The sequence below is a fragment of the Ranitomeya imitator genome, chromosome 3, assembly GCF_032444005.1.
Source record: "Ranitomeya imitator isolate aRanImi1 chromosome 3, aRanImi1.pri, whole genome shotgun sequence".
Classification (NCBI taxonomy): Eukaryota; Metazoa; Chordata; class Amphibia; order Anura; family Dendrobatidae; genus Ranitomeya; species Ranitomeya imitator.
Genome location: NC_091284.1, coordinates 46,061,107 through 46,078,004, shown reverse-complemented (window position 1 = coordinate 46,078,004; position 16,898 = coordinate 46,061,107). Strand labels below are relative to the sequence as shown.

Below are 16,898 nucleotides of genomic sequence, written 5' to 3'. Positions count from 1 at the left end.
GGAAGTGGGCTGAGGTCTAGACGAGAGTCATGCCGAGGTGGATCTTCCAGTCCTAGACCTGGAGGATATACCTTGGGAGTAGCAAGAACGCCAGGAAGGAGTGGGTCTAAAAAAATACCCTGTTCTTCTCTGGACGTGCCTGTGGCCTTTGCTGCGTGAACCCTGAAAAAGGTCGGCTGGTAAGTGACTTTTTGGAAGACAAATCCGCCTGCAGGGCCTTGAGCCAATGGTCCGACGGGAGGGAACAGCATTGCTGGAAGCCTGAGTCGCACAAGACGCGGCATCCAGGGAAGCGGAGGCCAGGTATTCACCTACAAGAGAAATCTGGCTAGCAAGCTCAGCTAGCTGTCCGGGTGGAGCCCCGTCCGGGATGCCCTGACGGAGCTGTTTGGCCCATTTGGATACTTCGCAAAGGATTCTATGATTATCATTAGAATCCTTCAGAGATGCTCCGCCAGCTAGAGAAGGGACAGTGTTGGTCTCTCGACAGCCTGGAAACCCGAGGATCCACCGAGGGGGAAGTCCAATTAGCGGTGAGCTCCGGAGAAAAGAGATAAAACGCCAAGGCGCTTTCCTCTCTGAAAGCGTCTGGCCGGATTCTCTCCTTCTCTCGTCATGATTTCCTCTAAATCAGGGTGAGGAGCGAAAACCTTTGAAGGTGGTTTAGCCCGTCTAAACGAAACCGCCTGGTCTGCGGGTTCCGTAGCGGAATCTTTGATGCCACAGGTCTGATTTATCGCTCCAATGAGGTACTCAACCATATCCCTCATGGATTTGGTTCAAATCCAGCGCCGAAATATCCTACGAAGGCGCATCAGAGAAAGCCTCGCCTGACGCAGGGGAGGACCGGGGGGAAGCCGACCGCAGGAAGGACCGTGGGGCGAAATGGAATGGGAAAAGGACTCAGACCAGCGTTCCTGTCTGGACCTTTTGCGACCTATAACGGAAGGCTCAGACGGAGTCTCCTGCGACCCGTTGGCTACTGCGGGAGTCTGCAGGGGCAACCTATCAACCACAGACACAAGGGTTTTAGACACCCGTGTTAGATCCGCTATGGATTGTGATAGAGAGGACACCCAGGCTGGAGTGGAGTTTTCGCTCTGTAGCGGAACAGCGGGAGGGTCCTGGGAGGGGGTTGCTACACGTCTGACAGAGAGCAGAAATGCCAGAAGGTTAGGGGACAGAAGGGCAGAGAAGTGTCAGTCTGCAGAGCAGAGCTACTCACGACAGGCGGAGCAATCATCGGACGGAAAAGCTGCATAGCTGCCCAGAGGAGGATCTTGATAAGGATCATCGCTGATGTGCATCTTCTAACACAGAAAAGCAAACAGACAGCAGACTTCTGGGACACTGCTGTTTGGCCCCTTCAGTCCGGGACCAGCTGCAGCCGCAAGAAGTGGGGCAAGGCGTTCCTGGCGCCGAAAAACAAACTTGGGGGCACAGGAGAAAGTGCGCGGGGCTAACCGCCGTGTCAGTACCGCCTGCTGTTTCCCCCAATGCGCCGAAATGAACCAGTCGGGCGGGAGAAAAGCCCGCCCGATGGAGAGAAGGAAGTGGGCGGAGTCGCGGCCGGAAGTAGGCCCCGGGAGAAGCCGGGGCCTAAATTAGAAGTCGGCGACCGCCGGAGAGGGCCGCGGCGACGGTGGAAGTGCAGCCAGGAAGCGGCGCGGCCGCCCGCAGACAGAACGGAGCGCAGCCGCAGGAAAAGGCAGCGCGGCTGCCTGCAGGCCCCACAGAAAAGCGCGGTCGCCGGTGGAAAACGGCGCGGCTGTGTGCGCGCCAGAAAGGGAGAAGCGACCGCTGCAAAAAGACAGCGCGGGTGCCAGTAGGGCCGCCGCGCCACCCAGAGCAAGGAGCAGCCGCAGCAAAAAGGGGGCTGTGCGGCTGCCTAGACAGTGCAGCGCGGCCGCCGACAGTTGAGTGGCCGCAGTAAAATTAAGCGCGGCTGCCAGAAGGGCCGCCGCGCCACTCGGGTACAGGAGCGGCCGCAGCAAAAAGGGGCTGTGCGGCTGCAGAGACGGTGCGGGGGAAGCAGCGCGGCCGCCATGCGAAGGGGCGGCCGCCGTAAAAATCAGCGCGGCGGCCAGAAGGGCCTCCGCGCCACACGGGAACAGGAGCGGCCGCAGCAAAAAGGGTAGTGCGGTCGCCCAGATAGTGGGACCCAAAGGGCCGCCGCGCGAAGGAGAAACGACTTCTCCCATGTCACCCCGAGAAGGACCCAGAGGAAGGGGAGCAGGAATACTCACCTAAACATCCCACGCCGTCTGTTACTAACCTCAAACCGGTGAAGGTATCAGACGTCCAGGGAGCTGATGGACGTCCTCGTCTCCTCCAACCGACAGGCTCTGGTGGGCGAGTGGGTGGGGGACGGAGCCAGGGCCGGACTTCTAAGCACGCTTGTGTGCTAGGATCTTGGTCCTGGTGTGGGATCTATGAGGATACGGGGTGGCAGTACACGCCGTACTCATAGTCCGCTTGTGGGACTACAGGTGTGACTGCTCACCCTGTATCCCTCCGGAAAAACCTGAAAGAAAACGACGCACATTGAGGTAGATAAGGGTCTAATGAAAGACCCGTGTCCACCTCCTACTGACACTAAGCTAAACTGAAGATCCTACTTCCTGTCGGTGGGGTGTACACTGCAGAGGAGGAGCTAACTTTTATTTGCATAGTGTCAGCCTCCTAGTGGCAGCAGCATACACCCATGGTTCCTGTGTCCCCCAATGAAAGGCGATGGAGAAAGTAGCATGTTCATTATTTTTGCGGATTTTTTGCGGATTTCCCATTAAATTGGAGTGTCCGGAAAAAAACGCAAAAAATCCGCACAAAAACCGCGTAAAAAACGCATGCGGATTTCTGGCAGAAATATCCTGATTTTGTCAGGAAATTTCTGCAAGAAAATCCTGACGTGTGCACATACCCTTAAAGTTGCCATATTAAAGCTCTGTGATATGGTCGGGTTCTTGAGCTGGAAATCATTCCTCTTCAGCGAGGTTCACACCGCGATGTACAGCGTCGGCTTAACATATATGCTGGTAAAATCTCCTACATGTTACATGGAGGCAGTGATGAATGCCTGACGGTGGCATCCGACCACACACGCCTGCTATAAATGTGTCCGTCTGAGTGCCGGGCTACCGCCATACCTTTCATTATGTTTACCGCCAGACATGGAGGACACCGGACACAAATCAGAACCAAAATGTGGCCTGTGGACACTTAGCGGGTAGGCGAGAAGCTTTAACAGATGTCGTGAACATATATTTACTGGGGGAAAAAAAAAACCAATAGGATTAAAGATGATCAATCCCATTTTTTCACGAGAAGAATCTCTGGATGTGAGCGAGGAAGAGACATGACAAATTGCAGATAAAGTTCTTCTACAAGAGCTCGGAATTACTGCAATAAAAGACAAAAGTCGGAGAGACCCCATAAGTCCGGAGTCCAGATCTTTATTTTATGTGAACGACAAATGCTGGATGATTGGTGACGTAAAAAAGCGACTTGTCATGCGAGGTTCACACTTCTGGACTGTTTATTTTATAGGGAAAAATGTAATAAAAGATATAATTAAAAAAAAAAAAAAAAGAGTAAATTAGTGAGAAACCTCCACGGCTAAAATAAGAACAGACCACCCACCTCTGTGTGCTCGCCGTCAGCCGCTTCAGATCATCGTGTCCCGGATTGCTGAGATGAATGAACTTGTGAAGAGTCAAGGACCAGATTGTTCCACTTGCTAACGACCTGTCGGAAATCGGTCATAATTTACGGGGGGGATAAAAAGGATCAGGATATGGAGTAAAGATCCAGCACAAATAGAAGATGTCGGCGATTTACTGTAGGAAGACCAGAGACACGTTCCCCCCCGCGTGAATCACCTGTCGTAGAGCAGATCCAGCAGAGCAGGATGGCGGGCAGCGAGCTCCTTCACTCTTTCGTGGGTTATGTCCATTGCATTTAGCGCAGTGCTGTACTCGGTGATAATGGCTGGCGGTCTCTCCAGCTCCTCGCACCACTGGAAGCTATACAGCATCTCTGCAACTGAGCAAACGGGAAACGACAGGAATAATGGGAATATCCGAGACCCGCATTCGTCTCCACAGCAAGTTACCCTGGACCCTTGCTCCACCTGTAGACGTCAATGCGTTTGTCTCTTTCCATCCTGATACTAATGGGGGCCGCAGGGCATCGTTCTCTTTCAAGCTCGGGAACGGCAGGAACAGGGCCGTGCCACGTCTTCCCTGCCCCGGCTGGGATAGACCAGAGAAGGGGATGCAATGCTGAATTAGCACTGCGGCATCATTATTCTCAGGACCCCCGCAGTGTGACTCCCCCCACCCTTAATAAAAACATACAATGTCACTTTATAAAAAGGGAATATCCAATTCAAATTAAACTCCTGTTCTCGGCTCCGACATTCCCGCGTTGGTCAGAGTCGGCACCGTGCACCTGCTGTCAGAGCTATTTCTATATTTTCGGAATACTTCCCGAGTATTTTTGTCAGTTTCCAGCCCATATTTCACCCCTGAATAAGATAAGTCGTCTTTTAGCGGAGGAATGTCAGCAAGGAAAGACTTAACGCTTCACCGTATCTCCGCAGTCTATCACCAGACGACGTGGAAGATAAATGAAGTGTTCCGGAAACTGGGAGTGGAAGGAAAAAAAAGAAAATGCTGTATGACCGGGCGACCTCAGCACTTCTCCCCGACATTGTACTGAGACGACTGGAAAAAGTCTGATGTGTGGGCGAAACAATCCACAATGTTCCCGGAGCGATCCAGCTGGACCGTTAATGGACGCTAATTGGCCTTCTTCTAAACATAAGTCGTTCCTGGCCTACACTCGGGATGAAGATTTTGGCAGCTGCGGCATCGACAAAAAAAGGGAACTCCGAAAAAGTGTCAAAAGAAAATGAAGGGCTGGAATAAAAGCCGGTCATTGCCTCTTACCGGCGATGGTCATCGTCCTCTCCGAGTCCTTGTCTGTCGATAACATGTCGCTCTCCAGCACTCGGAAAGCCATCTTGCTGAGCAGGGCGGCCGCGCAGGGGTGGTGAGGCAGCCAAGATTTGGGGAATGATTTGGGATCTGTCCCAGATGTTTCCGAGTTCATGCTTAGTCGGCCTTCCAAGAGAGGTTTGCTTGACCACTGTAAACAGAGCAGAGCCGTCACAATAATATCACCGCCTCATCAGACAGCGAGCGGGGGGGATCTATAGGGGGTGCGGAGGTAGCAGTCACACCCAGGTCCCGGTGTCTGAGGGGGGCCGACGGTACCTCTACAGCCATGGTGTAGTATCAGTACGCACTGACCTGTCCCGGGAGACTCTGACGCATCTTCTGCCACCGGTCGTCACTTGGCATCATTTTGGACACGTGCTCGACCAGTACATGAGAGGCGGACGGACCAGACTGCAGAATCTTCTGGTGCAGGTCATCCACAGCGCCGCTAAGTGACTGTAGGCTGAAATCATGTACAAGTGACAAGCAGGGAAATGTAAATTAGCCTAAAAGTGCATCGGGGGTGTTGAGGTATTGACGCTCCCCCGCTGCTCTTCCAAGCTAATTTGCATGTTACTTTAAATAAGAACGTCCCAGCGCTGACATGTGATTACGACACGTTGGATTGGTACAACGGTCCCATCAACGTTCCCATTAAGTCGTCCTCATGTTTTTCAGCAAATCCTTGTCCCCCGGAGCAGATTTTATTATTTTTTTTTAAATCCACTGTAGTTGAAACACCCTCCCCGGGTCCAGCGTGGAGACTCCGCCGTTCCACCTGTTGTCTATTCTTGTCTGCAGAACTGATGTTATGTTGACAGCGCTGCAGCCAATCACTAACTTCAGCAATTCTGAGTGGCTTGTGCAGTCTACACAGAGCTACTGAGCTCACTGATTGACTGCAGCGCTGTCAACGTGACATTAGCGCTGCAGGCAATAACAGATGGCGGGAGCAGTGGCGGAGACTCAGCGCTGATAACATTTACATCATAAATGCCTGTAGATGGGAAAGTGAACCCCTAAATGAAGCAATATGTCATCGATCCACCGCTAGTCTCCACTTCCGATGACTGCCCATAGCGGTGGTGCCGCCTCCTGCTGTGATTGGCTGCAGCAGTCACATGTCACCATCTCAGGCCGTCATCGGAAGTAGAGACCGGCGGAAAGGCCAGACAGTGCCGGGATTGGCGCAAACACACCTGGTGCCAACGTTCTGAAACATATTCGATGCCAGAAAATCGATTTTCATGACAGACTGTTTTCAAAGGATGAGCGATCGTGCACATGCCCAGCCCCGCCAGTATACCAATACTCTTTTCTTTTTTCCTCCTTTATGTTAAAGCTATTAGCTTCAATGTAGATCCCAGTAAGACCCCCTTACCTCCGGACAGTCAGATGTGACACCTCGAGCTGATCCTTTACCCACCGGGCCGAGCGATTCAAGAACGTGCTTCCCTGGGGGACGTGGCGGAACTGGTGGACGAGAGAACTGAGCCCCGCCGTCCATGTATGCTTCAGCTTCAGCAGTAACGCTTCTAATGGGAGGAGGACGACAGTGAACTCGCACATCAGATAAACTCTGCAAACTGATGTTCCAAGAAAATTGTAATAAATACTTTTTCCCCCGTGTCCCAGTACAGAACAATTAACGCCAATCCGTTCCAAATTCACTGGAATGTGTAAATTTATTAGATTTACATATCAAAAGAACTGCTGTTTCTTTAAGGGGGTATTCCAAAATGAACGAGTTATCCATTATCTATGACACAGGGAATAACGTCCCAATTGATGGGGGTCCTACCTCTGGAACCCCCCAACTGACCCTAAGGAATGGTGCTTTGAAGAGCCCCGTGTATGCCGATCATGTGCCAATGACCGGCCAAGTAAAACCCCTTTAACATTTTTACTGCCATGAACTAAAGTAAAAGGTCATGACTAAGATAGGCTCTAATATGGCTGATAGACAGTTCGGACATGTGGCTTGGTTGTGGTGCCGTTCCAAACTGTGCGTTCTCCGATGCCGCTATCAGCCTGACGTTGCCCTAGAGAAAGAAGCCTCATAGTGCTTGAAAGCTGAACCACAAAGAGCTTGTAAGCGCTGTGCTCCATGCCTAAGAAACCGGCCACCGCTGATGCACCGAAGAGGTGGCCAGTAACCTAGACAATGAGAAATAAACAAAGCTTTCGCTCCTGCCTCTAATGATACAGGTTGGGCGATCGAATCCTGGGGAGACCAGATCTCAAGAAAAGAGAAGAATTAGCTATCTCCTGCTGATAAAACAACAATCCCTTTGTTCTTCTGAATGGAGAGGATTTTTAGTAAGAGGCAAATTGCAAGGTTGTTTGATTTTTGACAAGCACTTTGCAATTTCAATAATTTACAAAGAGAGCTTGGTTTAGCTTTTAATTAACATCAATCAATTTTGGATTAGGTAAACGCTAGTGATGAGCGCGCTCATGCAGCCGCGGGGACTCGAACAGTGTTCTAACACGCCGAAGACACTCTATTAGAACGCGCGCATGCTCAGATAACACCTTATCCAAGCACGGTGCTCATCACTAGCAAACTCCTAAAGGAGTAATACTATCTTTTCTCCAGTGCCGACTTTCCTACTGGTTGACATGTACCAGTGAAGTCCAGATGATCGCTGCGGCCATTCATTGCCTTTAGCTGTATAGTGATGGGCTGCAGTGGTCATGTGTGGGGTCAGGCTGTGCTATCAAAGGACCCTGGGAAACAAAACCGACGGGGAACCAAGGAAGCATCAGCAGGGACTTATTGTTCTTTATAAAAAAAAAAAAATTGAACTAGAAGTGCCGCCCTTCAGTAAGTTGGATATATAAAAGCAAATGGAAAAATAGAAATGACGACCATAGTGGGGCTACCTGATAAATGGGTGGTGTCGGAGGCTTGGGCACAAAGCTGGAAAATGGCGAGAAGCAGGTCCTCGGCTGACGGCATCTGCAAACAGTCTTTTACAGAACTGAAGAAGTTGGAAGCCACGTCGCAGATGAAGGACACAGACTGCTCAAAGTCGCCGGCCTCAGAGAGGTCTTTGGCTCGTGCCAGCGCCCAGTGGAGCTTATCGATTATCTTCTCTACATAAACCTCTGCAATCAAAGACTCTGGAGAGAAATTACACAAATATTACTGAAGGGCAGGCGAGGGCAAAGGGACAGGCGAGGGTAAAGGGACAGGAGAGGGCAAAGGGACAGGAGAGGGCAAAGGGACAGGAGAGGGCAAAGGGACAGGAGAGGGCATGGGAACAGGCGAGGGCATGGGAACAGGCGAGGGCATGGGAACAGGCGAGGGCATGGGAACAGGCGAGGGCATGGGAACAGGCGAGGGCATGGGAACAGGCGAGGGCATGGGAACAGGCGAGGGCATGGGAACAGGCGAGGGCATGGGAACAGGCGAGGGCATGGGAACAGGCGAGGGCATGGGAACAGGCGAGGGCATGGGAACAGGCGAGGGCATGGGAACAGGCGAGGGCATGGGAACAGGCGAGGGCATGGGAACAGGCGAGGGCATGGGAACAGGCGAGGGCATGGGAACAGGCGAGGGCATGGGAACAGGCGAGGGCATGGGAACAGGCGAGGGCATGGGAACAGGCGAGGGCATGGGACAGGCGAGGGCATGGGACAGGCGAGGGCATGGGACAGGCGAGGGCATGGGACAGGCGAGGGCATGGGACAGGCGAGGGCAAGGGACAGGAGAGGGCAAGGGACAGGAGAGGGCAAGGGACAGGAGAGGGCAAGGGACAGGAGAGGGCAAGGGACAGGAGAGGGCAAGGGACAGGCGAGGGCAAGGGACAGGCGAGGGCAAGGGACAGGCGAGGGCAAGGGACAGGCGAGGGCAAGGGACAGGCGAGGGCAAGGGACAGGCGAGGGCAAGGGACAGGCGAGGGCAAGGGACAGGCGTGGGCAAGGGACAGGCGAGGGCAAGGGACAGGCGAGGGCAAGGGACAAGCGAGGGCAAGGGACAAGCGAGGGCAAAGGGACAAGCGAGGGGAAGGGACAAGCGAGGGGAAGGGACAAGCGAGGGGAAGGGACAAGCGAGGGAAGCCCAGTTGTCACATACCATGGATTATCTGGGATATTTAATAGCAAGGCTGATGAGCTGTGAGGGTCTCACTCACCGTTCTTGACGTTCTCAGACAGCACCAGACTGAGCAGAGCCCACTTATCGCTGAAGTCCGGCTCTTGTTGCCTCGTCTGATCTATTAACCCTGTGCTGCACAGATCACCCGCCAGAGAGATCAGTTTGTCACCCAGAATATCGCCTTTCAGCCAGTCACAGATCAACGAGTGTTTTGCAGAATCTGAACAAGCCTGAAAGATGAAAAGAACACCGGGGGTCAACGATATTTCTGCCAAAAAGCAAGACCCCGATGACCTGACCGACCGCGAAAAGGAAAGGGCAGCTTTCCTCCACTTCTGATCGGCTTTGTGCCACTCTTATCAAACAGTGGACGTAATAAACAGAGCTATGAAATCGCTTGCTCCAGGAACAGAGGCGATCTGGGATGAAGAGGATGATCGCTATTTTTTTTTTAATCTACATCGAACACCGGGCAAAATGATCCGGTAGCAAAATTAGCTGGGGGTCTCGTATTAAAGAAGTCATCCATAAAATAAACAAATGACTCCAGCTGGGAGACCTTCACTAAAAAAAAAATAAAAAAAAAAATCCATGACCGACTGCTGGATGTGATGAAGACATAGATAACAAAAACTTGGCAGCTGGATGATTTTTATTTGTGTTATATACAACAAGCCTCAATGCGGCTGACATGGGGTATATGGTTTGGAACCCAGAAATCCCCATCTGTGCGGAGTTTACCAGCTGTCCCCATGTTTGCAGAGGACATCGCCATTGTTTGTTGGTTTTTCTCTCACATACCATGTAACTTAAATTTTTAAGTACCTGGGCCTGGGAGTGTGCGCTGTGATAGGGGAGGAGAAGCTTCCCTGAGATTAGGAACTGATGTCTGCAGTAGTCTACATGGCACCAGTGACTATTCTCCAGCCCAGCTCACACCTAGATATATAATTATAATGTATATGCATATATGTATCTAAAGAAACGATTAATGAAAACCACAAGTAACTCACCTTCTGAATGATGTAGCGGAAAACATGCCACTGACAATCCATCTATAAGAGAGAACAATGAGGGATGTATTATTAATCTGCCTGGATTCTACGGAATATATACATTTTACCTTTGTGACATGAAGACTTTGTATTAAAAGGGGCTGTCCAGTGAGGATAAGTCGGGCTGGGCGATAACTTATAGATGGGTGGGGGTCTGACTGCTGGGGCCCACACTAATAGGCAGAACATGATCTGCCGGACACTTCTTTTTTTTTAAGCCATGTAGAAGTAATGGAGTGGAGTAAAATGCCAGATTTTTAGACTTTATGAACATCTAACGTTTTTGGCCAAAAGGATTTCTATCGAATTGTGTGACAAGTGTTGTGCTGCCAAAGATGGTGGTACGGTGATGCTATATGGCAGCATAACACTATTTAACCTGTTGGATTTCACGAGACTTGGATATCGTGGTTGCAAATCATCCTCACTTACCTTCAGGGTGTTACGATACAGCACCGCCATATTGCAATCTTCGGCAGGGCAACGTGTCACCGCCAAAGTCATGGTGTAGCGACAGCCAAATTCTGGCTAATGGTGAAGAGAACGACGGTGGTACATGCAGCAACAATCCTGCAGCTCGCACCTCTTACCTGTACTAGACCGTCCAACAGACGTTTTCTCTCCAAAGTCTCAGGGCAACAGTTCAGAACACTATAGAGGATGTCTACTAGGAAGTCTGCATCTTCCCGGGTGCCTTCTCGTAGCCAAATAGTTAATTTCTGATGCAAGAAGTCCACAGCTGGATTTCCAGGATTCAGCTTGGTGTCGCCTTCACCATTTTGCTCTAGGAGCACATGAAATACCCGTAAGGAGGAGAAGGCACTGAGGAGAGCGGCCAGGAAGCGCAGGTGCCGGTTGGATCCCTGCTCAGCGATGTACACCATACTGAGCTCGGCCAGCTTGCAGACCAAGTCCTGCAGACGCTTCTGTCTATGGGCACTCACGCCTCTGTCCGGAAAGGCTGGAGCTGTGGGAGACCGCACAGGCGAAGGATCCAGATGAACCCCATCTTTCTCATTGTCGTCTTCGTCCGTAAATCTGATTTTGGCTTTTTTCTTTTTTGTTGCCTTCGGAGAACAATTTGGGTTCTGCATGATTTGTAGAAGACCCGACACCCCGGCCAGTTCCTGCTCTTTGGCCTCTGTGACGTCCACGTGAGCGACACAGACCCGCTCCAAACTCTCCCAAAATGAGGACAGCACGGTGGAATAAGCCTCGGAAACATCTTCTCCCGGCTCTTGTCCTCCAGCTTTCTTTTCCCAAGTATGGACTGTCTCCTCCACGTGGCCGAACAGTGGACTGCTCTGTAGTTTTGGATCTTTCAATGAGGAATCGATAAGTGGAATCAACTGGGGAAGAAAAATAAGACACGTAACAACCCAGGTATGTTAACCGGAGGAGCACTCCTTCTCAATTATCCTCTTAGTATATTGCAGCCATCATATTATACAGCACTGTGTACTTAAAATTGCTCATTTTGCCTTTCTACCCAGATAATTGTTATCTTTTTCATTAGGGCTATAACATCACATGATTAAAAACTGATTAGCTGAATCCTTCTAGGATCTATGTAGAAACAGGAGGTCAACTTTCCCTTCATGAGTCATGGGTCACTGCAAAAGTCTATGGCAGAGGGAGGAGGGAGCAGCTGGGTCAGGAGTTGAAGAGGGGAATGATAAATGCAGGGACAAGAGACTTCCTGTTTCAACATAGAGCGGAGAAAAGAGAATTAGCTGAGTAGAAAAGGCAAAATGAGCAATTGTAAAAACACAGTGCCATATAATGACTGCAATATATTAAGGATAAAAACTTTGGTGGGAGGAGGAGTGCTTCTTTAATATCCCAGATGGCCCTAACAGAACCTTTCCCCCGGACTGATGAGTGGCAAAAACACTGAAACAATGCTGGCACTGGGAGTAGGCGGTCATGTGACCGCAGGTAAGCGACATACATACTCCCAGCCACAATCCAACTAGACGGTTTCCAGCATCGCTCAATACACTTGCATTAAGAGAGGCTGCGCCCATCTAGTCAGAGTGTGGCCGCAAGTATGCGCATCGCAACTAAGAAGGCCTGGAAGGGTTAAACAAATCCACAACCTTAGAAATAACATTCATGTTGGGTTCAGCTGCATTTTTATGGGGGTTTTAAGCCAAAGCTAAATATGCCCCATGTCTATGTTACAACACAACAGCAATACACTTCTGGCTCTAATGAACCACGACACAGCTCCTGGCCAGGGGAAGAAGCATAATAGTATACAGACTGCACAGTAGGGGCTCAAAGCTGCTTCTTTTTGTGAGATGGCAAACTTCCCTGGCTGTTTTATCACAGGAGTGTTTCTGCGCTTCTCCAGTCGTCTGAGATCACCATAAATCAAGTCAATGAGGTAGAAGCTATGGCTGACACGGAGTTTGTAATTCACGAGCTTGATTTATGATGAGCTCACATGGCGGGAGAGGAGACAGAAACACTCGCTCCTGTGGTAAAACAGGCAGAGAAATAGGTTATCTCACAGAAAGAAGCAGCTGTGTTGTCTGTATACTCTGTTAGGATTCCTGCCCAATGGCCAGTAGCTACATGTGCCGACCAATAACTAGAGCAGTTGTGCAGGGTTGTACAGACAGTGCACAGCAGGGGAACATTTATAAGATTATCTCAGCATAGGAACACTTTAACACATTCAATTGTGGAAAGTATTATTATTCCAAGATTTGTTAATTAAAATGTACTTTGCTCATGCGACAAGCACGTGATGGCATACACACTAGAGCAGGGGTGTCAAACTGCATTCCTCGAGGGCTGCAAACAGGTCATGTTTTCAGGATTTCTTTGTACTGCACAGGTGATAATTTAATCACCTACACAAATAATGAGTTGGTGATTAAATTATCACCTGTGCAGTACAAGGAAATCCTGAAAACATGACCTGTTTGCAGCCCTCGAGGAATGCAGTTTGACACCCCTGCACTAGAGGAATGTCTTCACTTACCAGAGAGGGAAAAGTCCCCTTAAGAGAGAATATTCTACATCCAAACTCCTGCCCCCACAGGCCCGGATCAGAGGACTATCTGACCACTGTTTAACTACAATATTGAGAAAGTCCAGAGTTACTGCAGAATAATTGAAGGGGTCTCCTCTCTACAACTGGGTCACTAAGTTCCCCAATGACATGACTGGAGTAACCCGACTCAAGTCAGTCCGGAGTGCTTAGAGAAGACCCCAATGCTGTCTGTACATGAAGCCTATCAGGGCGCTCTAGGGCAAAATGGTAAAATCCGAAGTCTCAGAATTAGTAGGTACAAAGCGCCACACCTGGTCTATGATGAGCGACCGCCGAATCTTCACGTGCTCCTCGCCGTCTCCCATGTTTTCCTGCATAGTGAAGCGCAGACAGTCTGTGTAAGCGCTCAGTATGGCGGCACATTCTGCGGGGCTGACAACGGCGCGTTCACTGGATAGGCTGGTGATAACAAATGGCACAATTAGTTTGATGCGTTAACGCTGGCAATGAAGAATATGTCTGGGAACATTCGAGGCCAGTGTGGGTCTTTCTGTGATGTACTCCAAAAATAACATCAACCATATGGAAAACGAACATGGGCATAAAAAAAAAAAAAATCAAACAATAATTTCAACTTTCAAATGGAAGTGAGATCTGATTGACTTTTTAGATCCCTGATCAGCGCTCATTGAGTGCGCAGATAAATTAGCCACAGCAATCTGCTCTCTTTATTGCTTTTTTTAATGCTTTGTTCCCTCTTTTTTTTTTGGTGACATTTTGGCCGAACATTTTTTAATACATTTTATCAGCGCAGAAAGGCAACAATTCTGCACTTAAATAGACGATTGCGATTTTAAATTTTTTTTTTTTTTTTTCAGATACCTACGATAAATAAAAAAATAAATAAATGCACCAGTCCACAGCAGGTCCACTTTGCTTCGACTGATAAATGCAGCTTATTTCCAGCACAAAAATAGCTGTGTAGGAAGATCACCTAAGCGTATGTTCTCACGTTTGTTTTTTTTATGCATTTCTTTTTTTGTGCAGAAAACAGTTCAAGCAAAGTGGATGTGATTTGTGGAAAACTTATTCGCACAGTGGAATTGTGTGTTCCTTGGTGTCAGGGCTGTGGAGTCGGAGTCCAATTTGGTGGAGTCGGAGTCGTGGAAATTGAGGAGTCTGAGGTTTGGCTTACCGACTCCACAGCCCTTGTTGGTGTGATTTCTTCCCCCGCATAGACTTTTATGATGAAATTGAAAAATGTAAAATCATTATTGCATTTTTAACGTTCAGAACCACTGCAAAAAACCCAAAAAAATGCATAATAAAAGCTGTGTCAAATCGGCGTTAAAAAAAAAAAAAAAAAAAAAAAAAAAAGAGAAGGAACTGCTCTGTTTATTCCATTTTTTTCAGGTGCGGACACCTGCAGCGTTTACGTTAGGTGTGAATAGGCTGCACCCTGGTGAGGGGCCCATGTCGTACCCTTGTATTAACGAGTCGAATAAAGTGTTGTAGAAGTCCATCCGCGGCTGCGTCGTCTCACTGGGGACTTTACTAATAAACGGCAGCAGGTTGGAGAAGATTACGGTGGCCAGTCCTCTTCCGCCCTCTCTTAGCACTACCCACAGCTTGGGTAAGACCCCCTTTTTGGCACTCACGTGATCCCAGCAGTTCTGGATTAGATAAAGACAAGTAGTGGATATGAAGACGAGTATTTGCACGTTGCTACAGCTACAGTACCTGGTTACGTGTGGAGCGTTACCGAGCCAGCTCACCTCTATAGTGGTCAGTGTGTACAGGACAGACTCCCAGATAGCCGGGCACACCACGGCGTCGCCGTCATCGATACTCAGGAGGACGGTCGGGCACACGCGAGCCGCTTCAGCGTTCATGAGGGATGGCAGATAATGGCAGAACGCCGAGACCAGCTCAAAGAAAGCCGAGCGAACCTACAGAACCAAAGAGGAGTATTATATATAGTACTGGGCAGATGGCTTTTGGCATGCCTGATCCTTTGTGCTCATGGAAGATAAGCCGCCCCTGGAGAAGTGCAACAGTGGCTCACACTACGGCCGCCGTTATCCCCGCTCTGACCTTTAAATTGACCCTTCAAATTCCTGTCGATTTTCCATTTTTGTACTTTCATTGTTTTTCTCTTGTATGAACAGCCGTAAGATTTTTATTTTCCCGTTTTTAAATTTTCCGTATGAGGGCTTGTTTGTTTTTTTTTTTGCGGGACGAGTTGTACTTTTCACTGACACCATTCATTTTACCATATAATGGTAAAAAAAAAAAAATTAAAGTGGGAAGAAATGGTTAAAAATAAATATAAATCTGCCATAATTGATTTAACTTTTGATTTTACAACATTCATTGTGCTGCAACAATGACCTGGTAACACGATTCTCCAGGTCAGTACAATTACGACGACACCAAACTTCAAATAGGTTTTTTTTATTTATATATTTTAGTAGGTAAAAGGAAAAAAAAAAGAAAAAAAAAAGATTCTGAAGTTTGCAAAAGAAAAAAATAAAATAACTGAATCACCATTTTTTGAGACCTGTGACTTTTTTTTTTTATTGCGTCATTGATGGAGCTTTTGTCAGGGCGTGTGTTTTTTGTGCGGCGAGCTGACATTATTAATGATACTTTTGGGGGGGTACATACAACATTTAGATACCTTTTTTTTTTGCATTTTTTTTGCTAGGCGTATAGAGTCCAAAAAAGGAAATTCAATAAATTTTTCCTTTCCTTTTCGAAGTTTAATAAACGGTTTAAATAATTTATTTCGTTAGATGGGACTTTAGTGCACACGGCAATACCAAATAAGTTTTTTTTTTGTTTTTTTTTTTTAATTATGACGTTTTTAAAAAATATTTTTTTTATTTTTACTCTAATGTTTAGAACCAGGGTATTGCAGTATATAGTAAAAGGTCATTGTCTTGTCCATGAAGACTATGATAGCATCTAAGAGGGACTTCAGCAGCTGGCATGGTAACCCATCAGCTTGCCATGGTCACAGGCCATTAACATGCCGCTGTCAGTGACTGAATGCAGCGTTTAAGTGGTTAAACAGCAAGAATTGGCGCTAGCTCCAGTCGCTGCTGTTAGAAGCAGATGCTGGATGTGAAACATGGACATTACATTGTACCCTTCGGTCAGATAACTTTCGAATCATGAGATCCCTTTGCTGTGTTGTAAGCTGGAAAATCCTCCTTGAACAGCTAAACTTTATGTGGCGTTAATCAGAATCACTGAAGGATTTGGAACAATAAAATCAATGAGGATAAGGTTGATACGGTATATACAGCACTGACTGCTGTGTCAGTGCACCGGGTAGGTTTGCGTCACATATATGGGGCCACTATAGCTGAAGTGCAGGTAGCCTCTTACATTTGGTGACTGGTGTTTGCTGTATTTCCAGAACTTGCCCTGTGCCAGCAGGTGGGAGATCCGGTCTTGTAGGGTAATATTTTCACTTTTGGGCAATAAGGAAAGGAGACGCTTCAATGCCAGCAGAGAACACGTCAGGACCCGGAAGTACTTTGCTTCTCGTTCTTCAGGTGGGACCGTCCTGTAAGATAAATCGGGATAAGATTATACGATCCCAGCGTTTCCTAAGAAGGTTGGATTCTCAAACATCCATTGTGAGACCACCACCAGACCTCAGCTTCTCTTCCCATTTGCAGTTGGGGGTCAGCTACTTTAAATTCCAAAATGAGGCACACGATAAGTGG

General features: G+C 48.5%; 1 protein-coding gene across 1 annotated transcript in view; it reads right to left on the bottom strand.

Moving 5' to 3' along the window:
• LTN1 (listerin E3 ubiquitin protein ligase 1) overlaps positions 1-16,898 on the bottom strand; it is a 76,181-nt gene that overhangs the window by 35,954 nt on the left and 23,329 nt on the right. Inside the window, exons 6-18 of the mRNA XM_069760862.1 lie at positions 16,555-16,735; positions 14,937-15,110; positions 14,644-14,834; positions 13,473-13,620; positions 10,748-11,506; positions 10,116-10,157; positions 9,140-9,332; positions 7,887-8,126; positions 6,382-6,535; positions 5,313-5,463; positions 4,950-5,148; positions 3,879-4,041; positions 3,640-3,744 (exon numbers count right to left, since the gene is read on the bottom strand). Coding sequence (XP_069616963.1) covers positions 3,640-3,744; positions 3,879-4,041; positions 4,950-5,148; positions 5,313-5,463; positions 6,382-6,535; positions 7,887-8,126; positions 9,140-9,332; positions 10,116-10,157; positions 10,748-11,506; positions 13,473-13,620; positions 14,644-14,834; positions 14,937-15,110; positions 16,555-16,735 — 2,700 coding nt within the window. The remainder of the gene's footprint in view (positions 1-3,639; positions 3,745-3,878; positions 4,042-4,949; positions 5,149-5,312; positions 5,464-6,381; positions 6,536-7,886; positions 8,127-9,139; positions 9,333-10,115; positions 10,158-10,747; positions 11,507-13,472; positions 13,621-14,643; positions 14,835-14,936; positions 15,111-16,554; positions 16,736-16,898) is intronic.